Source organism: Liolophura sinensis, chromosome 8, assembly GCF_032854445.1.
Source record: "Liolophura sinensis isolate JHLJ2023 chromosome 8, CUHK_Ljap_v2, whole genome shotgun sequence".
In the NCBI taxonomy this organism is placed as follows: Eukaryota; Metazoa; Mollusca; class Polyplacophora; order Chitonida; family Chitonidae; genus Liolophura; species Liolophura sinensis.
Genome location: NC_088302.1, coordinates 8,802,367 through 8,819,276, shown reverse-complemented (window position 1 = coordinate 8,819,276; position 16,910 = coordinate 8,802,367). Strand labels below are relative to the sequence as shown.

General features: G+C 39.8%; 1 protein-coding gene across 1 annotated transcript in view; it reads right to left on the bottom strand.

Annotated features, from left to right (window-relative positions):
• The window catches only part of LOC135472531 (fibrillin-1-like), a 104,059-nt gene that overhangs the window by 67,965 nt on the left and 19,184 nt on the right, over positions 1 to 16,910 (bottom strand). The window contains 12 exon segments of the mRNA XM_064752075.1: positions 109 to 234; positions 1,092 to 1,214; positions 2,079 to 2,204; positions 3,767 to 3,892; positions 6,205 to 6,330; positions 6,933 to 7,094; positions 9,040 to 9,192; positions 13,799 to 13,924; positions 14,302 to 14,427; positions 15,129 to 15,326; positions 16,109 to 16,189; positions 16,192 to 16,203. Of these exon segments, the coding sequence (XP_064608145.1) occupies positions 109 to 234; positions 1,092 to 1,214; positions 2,079 to 2,204; positions 3,767 to 3,892; positions 6,205 to 6,330; positions 6,933 to 7,094; positions 9,040 to 9,192; positions 13,799 to 13,924; positions 14,302 to 14,427; positions 15,129 to 15,326; positions 16,109 to 16,189; positions 16,192 to 16,203 (1,485 nt within the window).

The window sequence follows — 16,910 nt, the reverse complement described above, 5'->3', positions numbered from 1 at the left end:
CCTCCTGGAATATCCCAACCAATGACAACACAGTCGTTAGTGTTGAACACCTAATTCAATTTGTGTTGAATAAATTTATACATTTAATTGCAGTTTGTGGGATATTACCTTGGCAGGTTCTTCCATCAAGCGCCAGCTGCCAGCCCTGAGGACAGTCGCACCTGTAGCTGCCCTGATTGTTGATGCACTGACCATTCACACAGGCATCTGGGTTCACCTCACATTCGTCAACATCTACAACAGATACCATAACAGGGGACATCAATATGGGGATGAGGTCATAAAGGGGACACTGACAACCTGACGATTAGGGTCACCCTGGGACACCATGAGCTACACATACTGCAGGCCCTTTATTTTGGAGACATCTTTATAACACACCTGTACCTAAACATGATTAAAGAGTATAAACCTGGAAAATACATCAAGCCAATCAACACCAACCTCTTCAAATATTGCCTATACTTAGGATTTGTGCCACATTACTCATTCACAGTTACACATGCAACTTTTCATGATTATCTGGAGAAAACACTTAAGAAAACTACTGGTTGCTTTCCACAACCTACATATAGTAAGACTGAATGTATGTTCAAGGTTAAGTTTCACATGTTCAAGGCGATAAAGGACAATATGACTATCACGTCAAAGCATACATTGTGCTCTGCATTTGTTTATTCTACTTGGTGTTTAATTCTGTACTGAGTTAACTGTACTTCAGTTTATGAGTGGAGAAGATGGGAGCACCTGGAGCAAACCATCAGCCTTTGGAGAGTGAGAGATGAACTGTTTCAAGTGTGACAAACAGATATTCACCCGCAGAGCCAGCTCGATGTGTATGCCATATTCATTATATTGGTTGAAGGCAACACTCAATAATACAAAGGCTAATCATGTACAATAAAAGCAACAGTGCTGGAGAGGAATTACTGGGCTGGGACAGAACAGACAACTTGTGAATGAAAGCAGAACATGTTAACCACTCTACCACGACCTATCCCTGCAGTGTGCCTTACATTCACTCACAGAGATATACGTATGAAGCATTGTACAGCAGTATCAACCGAATAGCTGTGACAGACTGGTCATACCTATACAAACCTCCCCACTCTGAGCCAGGATAAAGCCTGTGTTACAGATACACTTGAATCCTCCATTAATGTTGATACACTGCCCATTTGTGCACATCCCAGTCGTTTGACACTCATCGTAATCTGCAATTACGAAATCATCCTAAATACATTAGGAAGGACGAATACAATGTAAAGCTTCAACCAACCACAAAGTGTATACCAAACATGTATAATTTTAGGCCTGTATACAGGCTCTTGAGTGTATGCAAATTTTAGCCAATCAAAGCATGTATCTCATTCTGGAAAAACATATAATTCATCAATTATTTGAATACGTCTGGATGAAGAACAGGCTAAATGTGAAAACTTTTCAATAATCTAAGTGTAGCTATCAGCTCCATGTTTAAAAATACATTGCTGTTCTTTAACATAACTAAGAAAAGTAAGGAACAATGTTCTCACAGGCTTGTTCCAAATCATTCTAATCAGAAACTATTTCAGCACTTCACAACCACAGCAATCTGTTTCTCAAAAATAAGGCCCTAAGCCATATTATTACATCTTGTATTATATTCAGCAATATTTTTGTCATGTCATTATGGGCCAGTAAGCTCTAGGCCTACATGTATGTTCTTAAGCTGAGTGTCACATACAAAAGCACCAAGGATCTATTCCACAAAGCCTTTTCTCACTGACGTCAAAATAACGAAACAAATATTTAGTTTGCAAGGACCGTCAACCAAAATCATATATCTAATTTTGACACAATCGATTCCAATTAAGTCTTTACACATGACACCCAGGTATTCGTACAAAGCAGATGCTATATATTCTCTCACACAACACAGTGAGGTTCTAAGGCTAAAATTTCATGCTACTGTACTCCAACACGTACATGTATTTCTTCACAGCATAACAACTTTCAGTCATTCACATCTATCTCTTATGAACCAACCTTAACACCAACCTGTTTGTACTCCTTCACCCCAGAATGATGGTACTTACCTAGACAGAAAGCACCGTCGGGCGAGAGCTCATAGCCTTGGTTACACTGACACCTGTAGCTGCCCCCTGTGTTCACACATTCCCCATTCAGGCAGAGGCGGCCGTTCTCTATACACTCATTGATGTCTGTAACAAACACGGCACAAAACCCAGCGTCAACAACTGGAACTCTTACAAGAAGATGACCGATCTCACTAAAGTTAGATCTATTAACTGCTCCCTTTAAGGATTTGTTAATAACTACGTGTAGATATCATACATGTAGCCTAATATCAGGCTGTCCAGAATTTGTGCAATCAAATCTTGAATTCTTTATTTCCCCATTTCGGAATGTTTAGTCCCTCTTTCACTCATTTACGTATTCAAAACTATCAGAACTGAATTTCCCAAAGAAAGAAGGGTCAATGGATGGGCTGGCATGGCTCCAAATACTTGTCAAAACCTACATGCACACTGCGCACCCATTTATTTTAAGAACATGCACCGGCTGAACCTTGCGTGCACAAACTATATGTATAGGACTTTGAAACTGAAGTAGAAGTACATGTATTTTACATGTATACGTTTCCTATACACAGGCTCTCGGGGCCCTAAATCTTTGTTTTCACAGTTTTCACAGCTCTGTCTGTATTGTAATGAGTCACTGAAGCTTTGGAATTCATGCTGATCAACATAATTGGTGAAAGGTTATCTGTAGATAGAGAGGCTCTCAAATCAGTTTTCATTTTTTCATCAAAGAAAGGACATGCTCTGGCTTGGATAAGCTGTGGGAAGGCCAAGTCCTGTCTGAACAAGTAGTACAATTGAATATCAATGTCACTGTATTTAAACCTCAACATCACGTGCTTTACAATTCAAGGAGTCTGCTCATCAAACAGTCACTCCTCTGCAATGGTGGTAAGTTTACTCCGTGATCAACACATTGATCAAGGCTGACTGCTCGGGAGATGTATCTAAACTAGATCTCTACAGATAGATTTTTCTTGCTGTGAACAATGTTACATGTGGCTTGAAGAAATACTTGATTATTTGCTGAATTCCACCTTATAATTTTCACATGCACGCTGTGCATGTCAGCTGTTGAAGTCTGGTGCACTATCTATTTAATCCATGCATATGTGCACGTGTGCATGCGTTATTTCGAGCCATGGCTGGGACCTGATGTTTCAGTAAGTGTAGTTTAGATCTGGTCCTAGCCAGTAATCTGAGTGAGATAGCAATCTACATTCAAACGATGATACAAAGTGGGTAAAGGGTCAGCAATGCAAACATGCTGACCTGCACATGAAAAAACTCTTAATATATGGCAATGAAGACAATCAGTTATTCATTTCCAATAGAATTTTCTTGTCTTAATTACCCTGTCCTAGGTTTTTGTAAAATGTGATGAATTACAAAAATATTTAAACTCAAAAATACATGAAGACAAAGGTCTGTGGTTAAGTAGATGAAAAATTCCAGATATCACATTTAGAATATATACATATACAAGATGACGATGTCTATGATATATGAAGAACTGGTTTTTGAAGATATATAAAAGTGGACACAATAAATTAGGTGATCAGTGCCCAAAGAACTACAAAAATGACAATGCTCAGAACTGAACCAGGTCGGCTCCTACATGTCCAAACTCTTCTGATTTGTCATACACTATGCTACAGTGCTGCTGCAAAGGCGATACCTACCTGTACAGACTTGCTGGTTCTGGGAAGGTTTGTACCCTGGGTTACACTGACATTTGTAGCTGCCATCCATGTTCACACAGATACCATTAGGACACATCTTCACTGGGGAATCACACTCATTCATGTCTGTCAACAATGAGGGTATGCATATTCATGTATGTCAACAATGTGGGTATGCATATTTATGTGTGTCAACAATGAGGGTATTCATGTTCATATCTGTCAACAATAAAGGTATGCATATTCATGTCTGTCAGCAATGAGGGTACGCATATTCATGTCTGTCAGCAATCAGGGTACGCATATTCATGTCTGTCAACAATGAGGGTATCCATGTTCATGTCTGTCAGCAATGAGGGTACGCATATTCATGTCTGTCAGCAATGAGGGTACGCATATTCATGACTGTCAACAATGTGGATATGCATATTCATGTCTGTCAGCAATGAGGGTACACATATTTATGACTGTCAACAATGTGGATACGCATATTCATGTCTGTCAGCAATGAGGGTACTCATATTCATGTCTGTCAGCAATGAGGGTACGCATATTCATGTCTGTCAGCAATGAGGGTATGCATATTCATGTCTGTCAGCAATGAGGGTACGCATATTCATGACTGTCAACAATGTGGATACGCATATTCATGTCTGTCAGCAATGTGGGTACTCATATTCATGTCTGTCAGCAATGAGGGTACGCATATTCATGTCTGTCAGCAATGAGGGTACGCATATTCATGTCTGTCAGCAATGAGGGTATGCATATTCATGTCTGTCAACAATGAGGGTACGCATATTCATGACTGTCAACAATGTGGATACGCATATTCATGTCTGTCAGCAATGAGGGTACGCATATTCATGTCTGTCCACAATGAAGGTACGCACACTCATGTCTGTCAACAATGACGGTCCACATATTCATGTCTGTCAACAATGAGGGTGCCCATGTTCATTTCTGTCAACAATGAGGGTGTGCATGTTCATGTGTCAACAATGAGGTTGCACATTTTGATGTCTGTCAACAATGAGAGTTCACATTTTCATGTCTGTCACGAAATGAGGGTACACAAGTCCATGTCTGTCAACAATGAAGGTACGCATGTTCGTGTCTGTCAACAATGGGGGTACACCTATTCATGTCTGTCAACAATGATGGTACACCTATTCATGTCTGTCAACAATGATGGTACATCTATTCATGTCTATCAACAGTGAGGGGACACTTGTTTCTGCTGTGATAAAAGAGGATGAAGATATTGGTCATGTCTGTCACCGATGAGGCTATTCTTGGTCATATCTTTGAATTATGGTAGTACACTTGTTCTTGTTTACTATGACATTACACTTGTTTGTGTCTGTGAATAATGAGAATACAATAGTTTATGTCTGAATAATGGGGATACACTTGTACATGTCTGCGAATAGTCAGCATTCACTTGTTTGCATCTGTGAATAATGAGGACATGCTTGTTCAGTGTCAGTGAATAATGATAATATGCTTGTTCATGTCTACGAGCGATGAGGTAACACATGCTCATACCTGTGAACCATAAGATAACAGGTGTTCATGTCTGTGAAATGTTCAGTTACACCTGTTCATGTCTGTGAATAATGAGTTAATAATGAGATTACACTTGTTCATGTCTGTGAACAATGAGGACACTTGTTCATGTCCGTGAATGCATGATGAGGAAAACACTGTTCTCTTCATTGGTCAGTTACAGCACAACTTGCATACCAAACAAAAAGTTTTTGTACAATATACATGTAGGTTCGGCAATCTACCTAAAATTTGCAAGTGAAATTTCATTCAAAGATCATCAGCCATTTTACGGAAAAAGATGGTTTAAGCTTAACAATAAAATTCAAAATGGCTACCAAATCTCGTGACTGGCCAAACAGCACAAAAATTCAATAGCTGCTTCATATGTTCATTATTAAACATGCCAGTTTGTTTTTCTCTACCTTTACCGGTTTTGGAGATATTGCAATTATACGAGTTGACTATGAATATAAATAACAAGTTTTTAAATGCATTTTAATGTCAAAACTATCACTCGTAACCCTGCGGATCGATCAACTACCTAATAGCGAGCTTCCACATTTTTCAACGGATTTGCATAAAATTTTCAATCCTGATACCCCCAGTAGTCCTGTGCATGCCTATTAATTTTCAATGTAATCAGATCAGAGGTTCTGGAGAAAAATTTTTTTTAGATTTCCATATTGCTTCAACATGGATGAAAAGTGAGTCAAAAAGCTTTGGAGCTTAATAAATAAATAGCTGTGGTGATCCTTGGGTCTATTTTCCAATTTTAAACTGGTTACTCAAACATACTACCAGGAAATTAGTACATATAAGAATATTTCATTTGTAGCATCAAAACAGATTATATTAAGAACTCACTAAAGCTAAAGCATTCATGCTACCTGTACAGTAAGTTCTGTCATTAGAGAGAGCAAACCCTTCATCACAGATACAGGTGAAGCTCCCCGGAGTGTTCTCACAGCGACCGTTCCTACACAAGCCAGGTCTCTCCGAACACTCGTTTATATCTGCCAACAAGAATTACACACACCTAATCATAAACAAAACTTATTTTCCTACGGGCAATATGAATTTTGCCTTAATGTGAATACAGACATATATCTACATCACGTCCACTAAACATTGGAAGACAACTGATGACTGGCTGACACTGAATATGTCACTTTTCAGAAAGCTAGGTGTCTTTCGACAGAGTACTGGAAGGTCTGTTGTGGAGAGATTACATGTGTGTACCCATATACAAGAGTCAATCAAATGGGCATGGACAAACACGGTTTTCTTAATATACATCACCCGTGGTATAAAATAAGTTACCAAACCTCTATTTCTGCTATTAAAAGAGATTTGCACACAAAAGACGCCCAAAAGTATATGGTGTGAAGGGATCTTTTTGATACATAGCTGAAATAAATATTATATATTATGGTACATTATTATGAGTTGAGGCCTGAACAAGCAAAGAAATGCACAATTTTTGAACAGCCTTGATCATCCTCTTTCATCCAATCACAATAAAATGTGGAGTGATATACTACCTGAAACAGACTATCAAGAAAGGAAGAATAGGCAGATCAAGGTGAATACTTGTACACTCCATGTACATGCTTACCGATACAGCTTCGATCTGATCCTACACGAAACCCGCTGTAACATTCACACTCGTAAGAATACTCTGTATCGATACACCGACCATTCTGACAAAGTCTGTCAAAAATTTCACACTCGTTGATCGGTCTAGAGCCATCCCCTTTACAGATTCTCTGATAGGCAGCTGGAACAGCAACAGCAGGAAAAAGCATAAAAAATCCATATTTATTCATCTTTCTTTTATTTATGGTAAGGGTAACATATTCATGTACATACACGTACATATGCAATTATCAACAATGCCAAATATACTTTCGTCTCTCAGTGAAATTATTTCCACGTTACTATTACTGGAAAGAAGAGGAAGTACTCTAAATAGCATAGCCCAATTAAGAGGACCTCATCCCTTAACTGTGTTTTTTGCATGACACAGATGACAGTACTGGTCATCTCCTCAAACCTACCTGTGTTGTCAGCAGGACACAGCTGACAGTACTGGTCATCTCCTCAAACCTTACCTGTGTTGTCAGCAGGACACAGCTGACAGTACTGGTCATCTCAAACCTTGCCTGTGTTGTCAGCAGGACACAGCTGACAGTACTGGTCATCTCCTCATCCCTTAACTGTGTTTTTTGCATGACACAGCTGACAGTACTGGTCATCTCAAACCTTGCCTGTGTTGTCAGCAGGACACAGCTGACAGTACTGGTCATCTCCTCATCCCTTAACTGTGTTGTCAGCAGGACACAGATGACAGTACTGGTCATCTCAAACCTTGCCTGTGTTGTCAGCAGGACACAGCTGACAGTACTGGTCATCTCCTCATCCCTTACCTGTGTTGTCAGCAGGACACAGCTGACAGTACTGGTCATCTCCTCAAACCTTACCTGTGTTGTCAGCAGGACACAGCTGACAGTATTGGTCATCTCCTCAAACCTTACCGGTGTTTTTTGCATGACACAGCTGACAGTACTGGTCATCTCCTCAAACCTTACCTGTGTTGTCAGCAGGACACAGCTGACAGTACTGGTCATCTCCTCAAACCTTACCGGTGTTTTTTGCATGACACAGCTGACAGTACTGGTCATCTCCTCAAACCTTACTTGTGTTGTCAGCAGGACACAGCTGACAGTATTGGTCATCTCCACAACCCTTACTTGTGTTTTCAGCAGGACACAGCTGACAGTACTGGTCATCTCCTCAAACCTTACCGGTGTTTTTTGCATGACACAGCTGACAGTACTGGTCATCTCCTCAAACCTTACTTGTGTTGTCAGCAGGACACAGCTGACAGTATTGGTCATCTCCTCAAACCTTAACTGTGTTGTCAGCAGGACACAGCTGACAGTACTGGTCATCTCCTCAAACCTTACCGGTGTTTTTTGCATGACACAGCTGACAGTACTGGTCATCTCCTCAAACCTTACCTGTGTTGTCAGCAGGACACAGCTGACAGTACTGGTCATCTCCTCAAACCTTAACTGTGTTTTTTGCATGACACAGCTGACAGTACTGGTCATCTCCTCAAACCTTACTTGTGTTTTCAGCAGGACACAGCTGACAGTATTGGTCATCTCCTCAAACCTTACCTGTGTTGTCAGCAGGACACAGCTGACAGTACTGGTCATCTCCTCAAACCTTACCGGTGTTTTTTGCATGACACAGCTGACAGTACTGGTCATCTCCTCAAACCTTACCTGTGTTGTCAGCAGGACACAGCTGACAGTACTGGTCATCTCCTCAAACCTTAACTGTGTTTTTTGCATGACACAGCTGACAGTACTGGTCATCTCCTCAAACCTTACTTGTGTTTTCAGCAGGACACAGCTGACAGTATTGGTCATCTCCTCAAACCTTACCTGTGTTTTTTGCATGACACAGATGACAGTACTGGTCATCTCCTCAAACCTTACCTGTGTTGTCAGCAGGACACAGCTGACAGTACTGGTCATCTCCACAACCCTTACTTGTGTTTTCAGCAGGACACAGCTGACAGTATTGGTCATCTCCTCAAACCTTACCTGTGTTTTCAGCAGGACACAGCTGACAGTACTGGTCATCTCCTCAAACCTTACCTGTGTTGTCAGCAGGACACAGCTGACAGTACTGGTCATCTCCTCAAACCTTACCTGTATTTTCAGCAGGACAAAGCTGACAGTACTGGTCATCTCCCCATCCCTTGCCCAACACACAGCAGCAGTCTTTCAGGGAGGTTTGTGCTGCCAATCTGTTACTGCAGCGCCCCTCACTAACCTGGCTGTAACAGTACTTCTTACTCACAACTGGAAAACATCAACATGAATACACATGCAAATGAATGTGTATCTCTGAAGCTACTTGTAATACTATGTGGCATGTTTCTGAAGCCACTTGTAATACCTTGTGCCGTGTTTCTGTAGCCCCTTGTAATACTATTTGGCTTATTTCTGAAGCCCCTTGTAATACTATGTGGCATGTTTCCGAAAACACTTTTAATACTATGTGCCATGTTTCTGAAGCCACTTGAAATGTACCACACAAGACATCTACATGTACAATAAAAACTTACAATTTATTCAGTGTTATTCCACTGGCTAGCCAGTGGTGTCTCATGGCAATGCATTTAGGCTGGTTAGATGTCTTTTAACAATACACTGTACAGGTCAGGCTAAAAGTCAATTGTTTGCCACTCCTATAACACCCCACTGGTGCGCGACAAACCCTCTACTGGGCTGTGTCGGAGACCTGCTGAGGCACACAAGATTATTGTCAGAAGGTGTCACATAGTTCCATCTACAGACATATCCTTGTTTGCAAGCGAACGTGCAGTCCCCGTGTATTCAGCTATGTGAATATATACTAGCCTAAAAAAGCGCAAAGTTTATCTTGCAATGTGTAACCTACCTCTGCACAACAAAATCTACCTGATTTTAGGGACTAAATATGTGATCAAATCAGCAGCTAGTGTTGACGGTCAGCACACTAATTTTGATATACATTTACAGTATGCCATACAGGACCATGCAACAGATATTTTATAGTAAACTGCCCAAATCTTCCCAGAAATTTCACAGACCGTGACTTTTATGTGAATAAAGCATGTGCAATAGTTTCTCACCTGTGACATCATCCCAACACATACACCACTCTCATGTGGCCATGTCTCTGCATGATCCTTCGAACTCATGTTCTACCATTTGTATAAAGGTGATGTCTAAATAACATCATGTATTCATATCACTGCAACGATCTTGTAAGGCTCATGTCAAAAGAACTACAAAACAAAGACCAGCCAAAACATGTACGTTCATGTCAGAATCAGACCTCACCAGACTGCAGACCCTTGACTGTAAACTACTTCTGTTCACGGACATTTAGGCATAGTCGCAGCAACTGGTGTTTTCAACAATTAACCTGACTGGTGTATTTTTGTTTTAATCTGACTGGTCTGTTTATGATGTTTCTGAGATTAGCCTACACCACTGATTGTCTATACACATATGCTCAGCTGCTGACCAAATTGCCAGCCAGAAAGTTGTACAGATGAAAGATTTACACAGAAACAGTGAATTCAGCACTTGCAGCCAGTTTGAGAAATTAATTTATTCCTATTGTTCACCTATTCTCAAAACCATACAGTGTACCTCAGTTAATAAAGTTTGACACTTGTGAGTATTATTTACTTACTCCAATACAACATGCCTATTGTTCTTCAACTTTGGCAAAGTGTTACTGTTGGACACTAGGCCTGCTTGAGTTCTTCTTCCAGGTCTCTGCATGACACTTTCAAATATTTTAATTAAGCCTGGGATGAAGACAAGACGTCTATATCTTAATACCATATTAAGCCTACAAAAATCTGATTTGCTGGTGCTGCTTAATAAACACCCATGATATTTTTTCACAATCAAGAACTGAAAACACCAAAACATTACTGTCAAACTGAAAAAAAAAAACAAAACAAAAAAAAAAAAAACTCATTATCATGTAGCCTATATTGATTCACATACATTTTGTGTAAACTGTCATTCAAGTTCACCAATAAAATTTTATATCTGAATTCATCTGGATGTTGGTGTAATAAATTTAAAGAATAAATTAACAGAGTGGAATGAATTCCATGCAGGCATTTTGCAGTAACAGAGGGTCAGAAAAAAAAAACATTTACGGTACACTGTGCCTAGCAGCCAAAAATTCGAATAAAATTTCTGTTTCTGTGAGAAAAAACCTTCGCACAAATCATATTTTTTCTCCTTCATGCGTTTCCTACATGGTTTCGTACAAACTACAAATTTTCAACAGTCATACAGACAAAATTTAACTTGTCCTGCATTATGTTTTTATTTTTTTTATCACTTCTGTGCATGCAATTCATATTGTAATACGGCCTTGTTGTTGTTGCAAAGTTTTCAAAGTGACAATTTGGTGTTCTAAATCAGTGAGTGGCACATAATTTTTCACTGCCACATGACTCTCACAACAAGCAAAACCTTCTTCAGGAGAAATGAAAGTTATTTATCGATCTTTAACTTGTTATGGGAAATGAAGACTGAGCTAGTTTTAGTAGTCGAGGTGATCCATTACAAATCTTGCATGAACTCACTCGTAAATCGCCACTTAAAACAAGACTGCTCCTTTGCGATCAAAATCACACACATCAGATATTTTACTTCAGTTTCATGTATTGTGTTAGAGTTTCAAAAACCTTTTAAACCATTCTAACAAAAACTATATTCTCTGTCGTCAACTTCCCACAGGCAGCGCGTGATCAGTCACAGTGGATGGAGCACTGACTGCAGGTGGACTGTCTGTCGCAGACCTGTCTACAGGCGCTCTACAAACTCTCCACAGGACCTCTAGGATTGCGCTAACCTCCTGCCTGGTTCTGACTTTTAGTCTGAGGTGTACTGTAGATGTACATGTCATTGGCATGTCTCCTGCATATGAATAGATGAACACTGTAACACTAAAATAAACACTGGGAGACTTGAATGCCATAGTTTATACCGTACATACATGTACCTAGTGAGTTTTATATGTGACGGCCCTCAGCAAGATACATGCACGAGATCTAAAACCTTGTACAGAACTGAAAGTCTGATTTGTGGGTATAAAACATGCTACATGTTCATGCATTTGATCAGTTGCATTTCGATCTGTTGCACAGTACATTTGTATACATACAACAGATATATAGTGAGAGACTGGTATACACATACAACTAGCCAGTGCCACATGGTAAGTGACTGACTGCAAAGGACTGCTAAATTATACAACAAGGTGTATGATGAACTGAAAGCAAGACACGTAGATGATCAAGCCAATGTGATACTAATTTTGTTAGGACAAGCATATGGCCAAATACCACCCGGCCTTCACGTCTGCTCTATCACAGTACATTGTTGGTTGGCATCTCAGAGACATTGGAAGGGAACATCCTCAAGAGATGAGACCTCAAGGATTCACCACAACCTTTGCTTAGGCATTGCACCTATATGTACTTGCACAATACACGACGCAAGAATGCAGGCAGCATGACCAAACAATTACAGACAGCAGTGTTATTGTTTATGTGTTTATTGAGAGAGAAAATAGACGACAGATGAAGCTGATATGTGTCAGATGTTAGCGTTCTTCCTCCCCCAGACAAATGTCACCACTGGGACGATCAAGGTCTGTGCGCCACGCACATATATCCCCTGCCACAGCGGACCTGAGTGATGAGAAACTTCCAGAATACCCTATCTCACCAGACCTTAGGAACTCCCTAAACATTGTGTCTCCTAGGCAGTCTCTGACATTTCACACTGCATGAGTCCATGCACAACTTACTGTATGGATACCCTTACTTACTCTGCATATATGCATGTACAAGTAAAGGCAACATTGCCTCAACCTCAAGGTTGTTCAGTTAGATAATTACAGCCTGGATGAGACCGTTCTGATGATGAGTAAGAATGTCTCCTTTGTACTGTTATTCTCACATCACTACAACCTTGCCCTGTACAAGTACAACATGTATAAAGGAAGGGCAAGTCTTGACTGAATGCTAGCAGACACGTGTTAGCCACATGGCTTACGGAAATGTTAGATATTTAATATCACATGTGCTCTTAGTTTGCCTCAATGAGCTCAATATATTACCCAAAAACGTACTGTCAGCCAGTTCAGCATTTTGCCAGATAGTTCAACACCATGTTGTTAACATCTTACAAGCATTATGGTGGTAGGAAACCTAGCAGAGCCCATTGGGAAACCCATGACCATCCACAGGTTGCTGACATACCTTCTTAGGTACAACCGGAGAGGAAGCCATAATGAGCTGGACTTGAACACACAATGACTGCATTGGTGAGCGGCTCCAACTCAGCCAAAGAAATCCCCCCAACCCATCTTATAACTGTAGGTATCAGATTAAATTTATTGGACATACATAGTAATGTGTACTGCATGATCAACAGGTCACATCATTTAATAGTGAGTTGTGGAGACTCAAAGGGACAAGTTAGACCATGTGTATACATGCACATGTAGGTGTTCATTCAAGAACAGGTCACTTATTTGTTAGTGATGAGGGCCCAGGATAACAACGCTGTCTCAGTCATTTAATACAGTTTGCTGCGCTAAAATTGTGATTCACCTTACTGAATTTTTATTTTAATACTAAGAGTCGACTTAGATTTTTATGACACAAACCACCATTGAGGTTCAAATTTAAGTTTCGGAATCATGTTCAAGGCAAGGCTAATTCTAACTAAAGTCTAAGACAGCTGAGGGACCCAGAACCTGGTATACAAGTGGGTGAACAGACACAACCACGCCTACATGGAGCACAGTACATGTACCTGAGATGCCCCAGACATATACCTACAGCCGTAGAGATCTCTCACCTTTTTTGTTTATACTTACAGACACATTTGGTCCTGTCTTCACTGAGTACAAATCCTTCATCACAAATACAGAAGTAACTGCCTTCAATGTTTGCACATCGACCATTCTCACACACATTACTTAGAGTAGTACATTCATCGATGTCTGAAATGAACCAAAACAATGTAAACTACATGTACCTGCCCACAATTTTTGTTTGTACATTTTTCAAAATATAAAACACTAACAGTGCACTAAAAATTAATAATTATCAATAAATAATTACCATATTTTAGATTTTCACAATCGCCAAATAGTGGATAAATACTGAAGTGATCATTAGTAATATAACAATGGAAAAGAAAATTGTATAACTGTCCTCATACCACACACTTTTCAAAAACATAATTACAGGGCTGACAGCTGATTTGCTAACAAATAGTTAAGGCAATAAGGGAAATGACAACTTCAGCTGTGAAAAATTCACAAGTCTGAGAACAGTGATTTTCTCATTTTATTAACACTTAAGACTTTTTTCTCACCTTCACAGGTGTTGGTCAGCGGGTTTTTCCTCTGTCCTGCCTTACATCCACAGACATAGGAGCCGACACTGTTCACACAGTCACCCCCAACACAGAGACCAGGAATGGCCACACACTCATCCACATCTGTGCAAACCAGAGATAACACCAACTATGTGTTCTTAAGCTAACACAGTTCTAAATACATACCTGAACATGGACTGAAGCTGGCAGTTAAACTAGCAACAAATTTGCTATACAATATCAGGGTACATTGCATTAACGTTGACTTTACCTTACAATATGCATGTAGCATTTAGGTTAGGTCAAGTATTTTCTTTTGTTAACCTTAACTTGCTGTAGGCCCCCTATAGTGATGATGTTGCACCACATCTTTAGGAACTTTAATTTGGTGATGTGATTTTTTAAATCGATTTATTTATTTATTTGATTGGAGTTTTACACCGTACTCAAGAACATTTCACTTACACCACGGCGGCCAGCATTATGGTGGGAGCATCCACAGGTTGCTGGAAGTCCTTCTCACGTAACGCTGGTGAGGAAGCCAGTATGAGCTGGATTTGAACTCACAGTGACTGCATTGGTGAGAGGCTCCTGAGTCATTACGCTACACTAGCTCGCTAACCAACTGAGCCATGGAGGCCCCTTTTTCAATCAAGCATACGTCCATGTACGTGTAAGTGTATATTTCAGGCTAGTCACAACACAGTCTATAATGTACATGTTAATAATATTAATATAAAATACATATGTATTCAACCAGACGTTAATTATGAAATCATCACCACTCTACAACTGTTTCCGACATTTTACATATGCAAGCTTACCCTGACATGTGTTGCTCTGGACATTGGGCAGGAAACCTCGTCGACATGGGTGTGGTTGTACAGGACACTGTTCACAAGGGTTACCCCAGGCCCGACCGATCGTGGCACAGCAAAGTGCCTTTGTACAGACCACTCCTGTCAACTGACCTTTGCACATTGTGTTGGTGACCTCTGTGAAACATGGACCTGTTCGATGATCTAAAACAACAAACTCAATATAATATATGTACATGTATTAATGTACACATCAAACATCAAATCAATTAACAAAAATAAAACGTTTATCGCACATCAAATATCAAAAGATGTAGACATAGGTAATAATAGCATGCATTTATTTCATTTGAATGATCAGGATTATGGGTGTACAAAATCAAGGAATTTCAATCTCTGTGAGGCACCAGACAAACATAATAGCAAAATTCAAATTAAAATGTCAAGTCAAAGCTGAAGGGCTGCAGAACTCCAATCCTGTGAGCATCAAGTACATAAGTACATAAGCCTCACTTCACATAATGAGTGAGTGCTTAAGGTTTAGCATTGTACTTAGCAATTATTCAGTCATAAGATGAAAAGGAGTCCTTAGAGTGCATGTAACGTGTTGCAGTACAAATTTCCACCACTCTTTTAGGTAGTGCTGCTTCACTGAGACGATTTACCACAGGCAAGTACGGCACACCACCTGAGTTATTATACTGATACGGGTCTACCAGTTGTTGCACTATCCCCTTAATGCTGAATGCCAAGCAAGGAAGCTACAACTTCCTCTTTTAAGGTCTTACATGTAGGTGTGGGATCTCAGCCCTCCCGAAGCGGGCACGTCACATAATGTATGTATCAAACTGTTTAAAGTGTACAGTGGAATTTTACCACGTACCAAGACATCGTTATACAATTACAATTACAACTGTACAACTGTACAATTTCTGCGATGATATCTGTGATGGTCAAGTTTAATGCCACTTTTGAGGCTTCTCTACCTGTCTGGCATCTGTTCCCAGTGAATCCATAAATACAGGCACATTTCTGTGGACCAATACATCGTCCCCCATTCAGGCACCACTGGAGCAGATCGCTGGAAATATGATTTTCGCTAAATAAAAATGTGCTTAAGGAAATGATGAATTCTATGAAAAAAAAAGATAGAATTCTATCTGACACTTGATAACAATATTACATATGTATGCATAAAATATAGCATGTCATTTTCAACTGAAAACATGCAACATGTTTACTTCATCTTTATTTATATAGTCAGCTAAGAAGTTACAAGAAGATGGTTCCCATACTTTGTGTTACCTCGCTGAATCATTATGGCACAGCCAGTTTCCTATATAATGATACTTGCATACTGCATGAGTGGGACATGAGTAGGGTTCTTGCTAAACCAGTATTTAGGCCTTCAACAGGGTATTCTCCCCACATTTTTTGTCTTTACAAAGTCAAAACAGCCACTTAGATGACACACCTAATTCATTTGCATCAATTTTAAGGCATTAGAATGGTAAATAATGATCCTAAAGAAAACCTAAACAAAATGTCTAACGTCATTATGAAATTTTGCCATCTTTTTTTTAGATTAAAACTTCTTATTTCCAAAAATGGACATTTTCCCTCAAGCATGATAAGTAATTTAAGGATTCTTTTAGGATTCACCTCCAACTTCAGAGACAAAAATCTAATGCACAAAACAATATTTCATCAAAGCCAGGAACTGAAATTTCAATAAAATGCCTGGTTATGAGGCCCTTGTTGTATGTCCCCAGTCTTTATGGCTAGAGC